This window comes from Hordeum vulgare, chromosome 2H, assembly GCF_904849725.1.
Source record: "Hordeum vulgare subsp. vulgare chromosome 2H, MorexV3_pseudomolecules_assembly, whole genome shotgun sequence".
NCBI classification, from domain to species: Eukaryota; Viridiplantae; Streptophyta; class Magnoliopsida; order Poales; family Poaceae; genus Hordeum; species Hordeum vulgare.
In genome coordinates, this window is record NC_058519.1 from 504,191,058 (window position 1) to 504,199,459 (window position 8,402).

Genomic DNA, 8,402 nt, shown 5'->3' on the forward strand with positions numbered 1-8,402 from the left:
ATATTTAGGAACGGAGGGAGTAGCACAGAAGTGTCAAGAACTAACGTTTCATTATCCAATCTTACTTCACGGTCAACCTCCGTCGTGCAACCCAATTTAAAGAACCAGATAAGCGCGTGTCTCTATGTATGTATACTAAAGCAGTTTATTGATATCTTTGTGATGTGTACTGTTTTTTTTTAAACGGATGTGTACTGATTGTCACTTTCACGTCTAAATGGTTGGTGCAGACTGATAAGATCTAAATAAGTTGAGCAGAACTCTGCAGAAGAAAGCAACACAAGCAGGTTGCCACAAGTTATGTTCCGTAGAACCCCATAAAGAGTAGCTTCGACGTCCAAGAAACCTTCTTCTTCCCTACGATCTCACGCATGGCGGTCCTCATATCTTCCATTGCTTCCAAAGCCTTGGCGCTGTACACTTCAGAGATTTCTCGGCATCGAAGGAGCGCAGTTTCCCTCGCATCGGCTCATCGCCCGCGAATCCTTGCCATGAAGTTCTGGGGCGCCAACCATAACCTGCCGATCAGGACAGCAACACAGTAAGTTTCTTCTTGTTCTGTTCTTAGGATGCACTTACTGTACTAGATCGTTCAATATATTTCGCGTGTCGTTTTCAGAATCCCCGTAGCTGTTCCAGGCCCCGAAAATTTGCCGAGAGGAAATCTCCCTGTGCCCAACATGCCTTCATGGTGAGTGCAGAAGAGTTACAGTTGCACGCGTTAATTTCATCCATTTCCTTCTCGTATTCACCGGCTATGTGGTTCACTCAGGATGACCTTGGTCGTTGGTGCCGTGCTTGTTGCGATACCTATTTACAGAAAGATAAGAGCACTGGAAGGTAAATCTGAATCAGATACCCACGACTTCTGTATATGTTATATATATATGTCTATCTTAGCGTGCATTTTTTGTCTTAACTTCTGTCTGTGGTTGCAAATCGCATTTGTAGATAAGGTGGAGAAGACGGCAGAGGTGGCGGTCGAGGTAATCGACACGGTGGCCGAAGCTGCCGAGAAAGTCGCCGGCGAGGTGGCCGAGGCGTTTCCCGAAAATGAAGGGCTCAAGGAGGCAGCATCCAGGATCAAGACCGTCGCCGATGCGATCGAGGAGGACGCCGAGAAAGCCGAGGCACTAATCCATAAGGTTAGGTTGATTGGCTAATTTTATTAGTACTTGCACATTTTAACTTCCGTGAATCAAAAGTTGAATGTTCCTTAACGTTTACATTACGGCAGCTGTTGATGTTCAGTACTGTTGCTTAACTAGGTCACGGTGCAGTCGTGCAAGTTACCGGCCGTTCCATGATACTCGCAAGTTAGAGATATGTGTTGACTTGTAGAGTGATAGGGACGAGCGTGTTAAGCAGCGTTGCTACACTACTTGTGTAGCGGATATCCAATTCAGCTTCGGATAGCATTTGCTCCTGTTGCTAAAAATATTTTTTTGCAAATACTCAAAGACTATGGAAAAAAAATTAGACATGTGCATGTCCATGTTCAAATGTTATCTGCAAATGTTTAGGAAAAAGGCTCAATATTTTTGACTTGTGAAGAAAACCAAGTTGGGTGACCTATTTTTGGCATCTCTAGACCACTGGATCTAATTTTCTTGGCTGACGAAACAAAATTGTCCAGTTTCGCATGAAAACTGACAAACACGCTTTGAACACTACATGAAGATGTAAAGAAATTGGATTTTTTTAGTTTGTTTGATATTCATTCTGAATTTTATTATTTGCTCCGGAAAGCCAAAATATCATGCTAATAACATTAGATGGCGGCTAACTGGTAGTACACTGAGCAACATGTAGGCGTTTACTGCTTATCATGTGATGATATTGTTGTCATGTAGGAGTGTATAAATAAAACTCTCTCTATCTTTCCTGTTTAACGCAGGTTGATGAGATAACGAAAGAGGTGGATTCCGTGGTCGGTCCTATCATCGACGTGGTCATGAAGGAGAAGGGAGAAAGAGGAGGAGTCGTAGATAAAGAACCCAAGAGGAAAGAAACGGATAACGTATAAGAAACATGTCTTACCTGCGAATAGATATAACTAGTTGTCAATCGTTCGAATGCACAGAGTGTATATAACAATATATACAATGATGATAAGTACCCAGTAACACCTCGAGTTTGTCATTATCATTTGGCTCTTGTATCATAGTCATGAGTTTTGGTTTTGTTACAAAATTTTGGAAAACGTATATATATTTGTTGGAAGGGAATAGAGGGACTGGTAGAATAGTTATTATATTGCTTGAGTCTCATGGGCATATATATAGGAGTACATGATCATCTTGGAATACAAGTCAAGGCAGGAATAAATTCTAGTCTATCTATGTTTCCTAAACAATCACGTTACTCAACATCCCCCGCAGTCACAACGGTAGCGACGCAGACGGTGAGATTGGAAAAGAATCCGAAGGTAAGCCGACGGTCATCCTCCCACAATCGTAATTGTTGATGCATCGCAGAAGTTGTGGCTGGAGTGGAAACCGACGAGGTTGCTCAAGCAAGGCGGTAGCCCTTTGTGCGTTTGTCGAGGTAGCCAAGAGCGTAGGGTGGTGTAGCCGTGGTCGAGGCAGCCGTGCGAAGAATGTTGTGGTTGATGTCGAGTCGGGTTAGCCGGTGTCAAGGAAGTCGTCGTGAAGCCGCGGGCGCAAGGAGGCGCCGAGTTAGTCATAGGCGCAGTGGTGTCGGAGTAGTGGTGCGCCAGGAAGAAGATGTGGTTGAGATGCGTCGCGCCAAGTTTGCCAAGCCCAGGAACACATCGTGGATGAAGGCACCATCGGGGTTGCGAGCACCGCGCATGTGTAGACGGACGAAGTCGATGTTGACGATGCATAGCTCCAGGCTTGTCAGGCCTAGGAACACACCGAGGACGAAGGCATGCGGTGGTGTTGCCAGCACCGGGCATGCGTAGATGGGGACCTGCACACAACTTGTACGCCATGTCGAGGAGGCTAGCATAGAAGGACTCGACGACGGTTGCGGCACAAATCGGCGGGGGCCAATGTAGCACGCGATGGTCGGAGTAGACGAAGTGGTCGGGGAAGACGACGGCGACGCTGTTGCTGGACAAAGATGAAGGAGGTGGACGGGCGGTGCGGCTCGAGTGAGCGAGCTACAACAACGCCAAAGGAGAGCAGTGGCGGCAGCTGGTTAGGAGCACGACAACGATGCTCGAAGTACGCGAGGAAGATCCCGACAGCGTGACGAAGACCGGCGCGGACGATGGCTTTCCCACGCTGAAGGAGACGGCACGGCGCATACCACAGGACGCACGGGGACGATGGACTGGACCGCCCGCCACTGCGCTACGACCCGAAATGGCGACGAAGCGGCAACGCGCTGGTGGGGGCAATGGTGGGAAGATCTCGGGGTGGCGGCGTAGACCGTGTGTCGCGATGCTACGACCCGAAGGGGTGACACAATGATGGTGCGCGGGTCTGTGCAGCCATGGGGACAACCTTGGGCGGCGGCAGGGACCGCATGCCGGCTTGCTACAGCCCGAAAGGGCGGAGTAGTGACGGGTCGGGGGTCGATGCAGTCGCGAGGAGAACCACGGGCCGACGACGCTGCGGCCCGACGGGGCGACGCAGCGGCATCCCAATGCTCGATCGATGGAGGGGCGCGCTTTACTCGAGACAGTCTTCACCGGACCTGCTGTTGGAAATATGCCCTAGAGGCAATGATAAATAGTTATTATTATATTTCATGTTTAAAGATAATCGTTTATTATCCATGCTATAATTGTATTGAATGAAAACATAGATACATGTGTGGATACATAGACACAACAATGTCCCTAGCAAGCCTCCAGTTGGCTAGCCAGTTGATCAAGGATAGTCAAGGTTTTCTGGCTATGCGCAAAGTGTTGTTGCTTGATAATTGGATCACATCATTAGGAGAATCATGTGATGGACAAGACCCAAACTATGAACGTAGCATATTGATCGTGTCGTTTTATTGCTATAGTTTTCTGTGTGTCAAGAATTTGTTCCTATGACCATGAGATCATATAACTCACTGGCACCGAAGGAATGCCTTGTGTGTATCAAACGTCACAACGTAACTGGGTGACTATAAAGGTGCTCTACAGGTATCTCCGAAGGTGTCCGTTGAGTTAGTATGGATCAAGACTGGGATTTGTCATTCCGTGTGACGGAGAGGTATCTCGGGGCCCACTCGGTACTACAACATCACACACAAGCCTTGCAAGCAATGTGACTAAGCGTAAGTCACGGGATCTTGTATTACGGAACGAGTAAATAGACTTGTCGGTAACGAGATTGAAATAGGTATGCGGATATCGAGGATCGAATCTCGGGCAACTAACATACCGATGGACAAAGGGAATGACATACGGGATTTCCTGAATCCTTGACACTGAGGTTCAACCGATAAGTTATTCGAAGGATATGTAGGATCCAATATGGGCATCCAGGTCCCGCTATTGGATATTGACCGAGGAGTACCTCGGGGCATGTCTACATAGTTCTCGAACCCGCAGGGTCTACACACTTAAGGTTCGGCGATGTTTTAGTGTAGTTGAGTTATATGTGTGGTTATCGAATGTTGTTCGGAGTCCCGGATGAGATCACAGACGTCACGAGGGTTTCCGGAATGGTCCAGAGACGAAGATTGATATATAAGATGACCTCATACCGGAAAGTTTTTGGGCATTACCGGGAATGTACCGGGAGTGACGAATGGGTTCCGGATGTTCACCGGGAGGGGGCCAACCCACCCGGGGAAGCCCATAGGCCCTAGGGGTGGCGCACCAGACCTTGGTGGGCTTGTGGGACAACCCAATAAGTCCTATGCGCCAAAGATAAGAAAATTGAAGAGAAAATAAAAAAAGAGGTGGGAAGGAAGGGAAGGACTCCACATAAGGTCTGCACACTGGTTTCATCGCTCGACATGCAGCCTCGTTGCATAAAGATGACTCGCGGGTCTCGGTTTCTTCAACTTTAGTTGAATTGGTTTTTACCGAGGCGGTCCTTGGAGAGGTTAAATAGAAATTTGCACGTCTCCGTTGTGGTTTTTGCATAAGTAAGATGCGGTCTACTTGATACCCATATCAGCCACGTAAAACATGCAACAACAATTAGAGGACGTCTAACTTGTTTTTGCAGGGTATGCTTGTGATATGATATGGCCAATGACGTGATGTGATATATTGGTTGTATGAGATGATCATGTTGTAACAGTTAATATCGACTTGCACGTCAATGGTACGGCAACCGGCAGGAGCCATAGGGTTGTCTTTAAACTAACGTTTGTGCTTGCAGATGCGTTTACTATATTGCTAGGACGTAGCTTTAGTAGTAATAGCATGAGTAGCATGACAACCCCGATGGCGACAAGTTGATGGAGATCATGTTGTGGCGCCGGTGACCAGAAGATCGTGTCGGTGCTTTGGTCATGGAGATCAAGAAGTACATGATGATGGCCATATCATGTCACTTATGAATTGCGTATGATCTTAATCCTTTTATGCACCTTATTTTGCTTAGAACGACGGTAGCATTATGAGGTGATATCTTACTAAAATTTCAAGACGAAATTGTGTTCTCCCCGACTGTGCACCGTTGCTACAGTTCGTCATTTCGAGACACCACGTGATGATCGGGTGTGATAGACTCAACGTTCACATACAACGGGTGCAAAACAGTTGCACACGCGGAACACTCGGGTTAAGCTTGACGAGCCTAGCATGTGCATACATGGCCTCGGAACACATGAGACCGAAAGGTCGAGCATGAATCATATAGTTGATATGATTAGCATAGGGATGCTTACCACTGAAACTATCCTCAACTCACGTGATTATCGGACTTGAGCTAGTGGAATTGGATCATGTACCACTCAAATGACTAGAGAGATGTACTTTTTGAGTGGGAGTTTAGCAAGTAATTTGATTAGTTAAACTCTTATTATCTTGAACATAGTCTAAGTCCACTTTGAAAATAGTTGTGTTGTAGATCAATGGCTCACGCGACAGTCACCCTAAATTTTAATACGTTCCTAGAGAAAGCTAAGTTGAAAGATGATGGAAGCAACTTTGTAGACTGGGCTCGTAATCTTAAGTTGCTCCTGCAAGTTGGGAAGAAGGATTATGTCCTTAATGCTGCACTAGGAGATGAACCACCCGCCGCGGCTGACCAAGATGCTAAGAACGCTTGGTTAGCACGCAAGGAGGACTACTCAGTAGTTCAATGTGCAGTCTTGTATGACTTAGAGCCGAGACTTCAACGTTGCTTTGAGCATCATGGAGCATATGAGATGTTCCAGGAGTTGAAGTTTATCTTTCAGAAGAATGCCTGGATCAAGAGGTATGAGACCTCCGATAAATTCTATGCTTACAAGATGGAGGAGAATTCGTTTGTCTGTGAACATGTGCTCAAAATGTCTGGGTACTCAAACCGTCTAGCTGAGCTGGGGATTGAACTCCCACAAGAGGCAATCACTGACATAATTCTTCAATCACTGCCACCAAGCTATAAGAGTTTTGTGTTGAACTATAACATGCAAGGAATGAACATGTCACCCGGCGAGTTATTCGCGATGCTGAAAGTCGCAGAGTCAGAACTCCGTAAAGAGCATCAAGTGTTGATGGTGAATAAGACCACTAGTTTCAAGAGAAACGGCAAAGGAAAGAAGGGTAATTCAAAGAAGAGCGGCAAGCCCGTTGCGAATCCGACGAAGAAACCCAAGACTGGACCTAAGCGTGAAACGGAGTGATATTATTGCAAGGGTATGGGTCACTGGAAGTGCAACTGCCCCAAGTATCTGGCTGATAAGAAGTCGGGCAAGGAAAAATCAGGTATATTCGATATACATGTTATTCATGTGTACTTAACCAGCTCTCGTAGTAGTGCTTGGGTATTCGATACCGGTTCTGTTGCTCATATTTGCAACTCGAAACAGGAACTGGGGAATAAGCGAAGGCTGGCGAAGGATGAAGTGACGATGCGCGTGGGAAATGGTTCCAAGGTTGATGCAATCGCCGTCGGCACAGTTTCACTTCACTTACCATCAGGATTAGTTATGAACTTAAATAAATATTATTTAGTGCCTACGTTAAGCATGAACATTATATGTGGATCTTGTTTATTGCGAGACGGTTACTCGTTTAAGTCATAGAATAATAGTTGTTCTATTTCTACGAGTAATATCTTTTATGGTCATGCACCCAATGTGAGAGGATTTTTCATATTGAATCTTGATAGTGATATAACACATATACATAACATTGAGACCAAAAGAGGTAGAGTTAACAATGATAGCACCATGTTTTTATGGCACTGCCGCTTAGGTCATATTGGTGTAAAGCGCATGAAGAAACTCCACATCGATGGGCTTTTAGAGTCACTTGACTTTGATTCAATTGACACGTGCGAACCATGCCTCATGGGCAAGACGACTAAGACTCCGTTCTCCGAAACAATGGAGCGTGCAAGTGACTTGTTGGAAATCATACATACTGATGTGTGTGGTCCGATGAGTGTGGAGGCATGCGGCGGATATCATTATTTTCTCACCTTCACTGACGATTTGAGTAGATATGGTTATGTCTACTTAACGAAGCACAAGTCTGAGACATTTGAAAAGTTCAAGCAATTTCAGAGTGAAGTCGAAAATCATCGTAACAAGAAGATCAAGATCCTACGGTCTGATCGTGGGGGTGAATATCTGAGTTTCGAGTTTGGTGCTCACTTAAGACATTGTGACATTTTTTCAGAGTTAACACCGCCTCGAACACCACAGCGTAATGGTGTGTCCGAACGTCGTAATCGTACTTTATTAGAGATGGTGCGATCTAGGATGTCTCTTACCGATTTTTCGTTATCGTTTTGGGGTTATGCATTAGAGACAGCTGCATTCACTTTAAATAGGGCACCATCAAAATCCGTTGAGACGACGCCATACGAACTGTGGTATGACAAAAGACCAAAGTTGTCGTTTCTTAAAGTTTGGGGATGTGAAGCTTATGTCAAAAAGCTTCAGCCTGAACAGCTGGAACCCAAATCGGAAAATTGCGTCTTCATAGGTTACCCAAAAGAGACAGTTGGGTATACCTTCTATCTCAAGTTCGAGGGCAAAGTATTTGTTGCTAAAAACAGAGCTTTTCTTGAGAAGGAGTTTCTCTCGAAAGAATTGAGTGGGAGGAAGATTGAACTTGATGAGGTTGTCGAACCTCTAATTCCTCTTGATGGTGGCGCAGGGCAAGGGGAAACCCCTGTTGCTGCGGCGCCGGTTGAGGAACAAGTTGATGATGATGATCATCAAACTTCCGATCAAGTTACTATCGGACCTCGCAGGTCGACAAGATCATGTACTGCTCCCGAGTGGTACGGTAATCCTGTCTTAACGATTATGTTGTTGGACAACAA

The 8,402-nt window shown here is 45.8% G+C and overlaps 1 protein-coding gene across 1 annotated transcript; it reads left to right on the top strand.

The window, feature by feature from the left end:
• The first annotated feature begins 259 nt into the window (after positions 1-259).
• On the top strand, positions 260-2,228 carry LOC123430351. The gene is made up of 5 exons (XM_045114216.1): positions 260-541; positions 620-691; positions 773-840; positions 952-1,145; positions 1,898-2,228. Exons 1-5 carry the CDS (start codon positions 372-374, stop codon positions 2,024-2,026), a joined length of 633 nt encoding a protein of 210 aa, XP_044970151.1. The 5' UTR covers positions 260-371; the 3' UTR covers positions 2,027-2,228.
• The last annotated feature ends 6,174 nt before the right edge of the window (positions 2,229-8,402 follow it).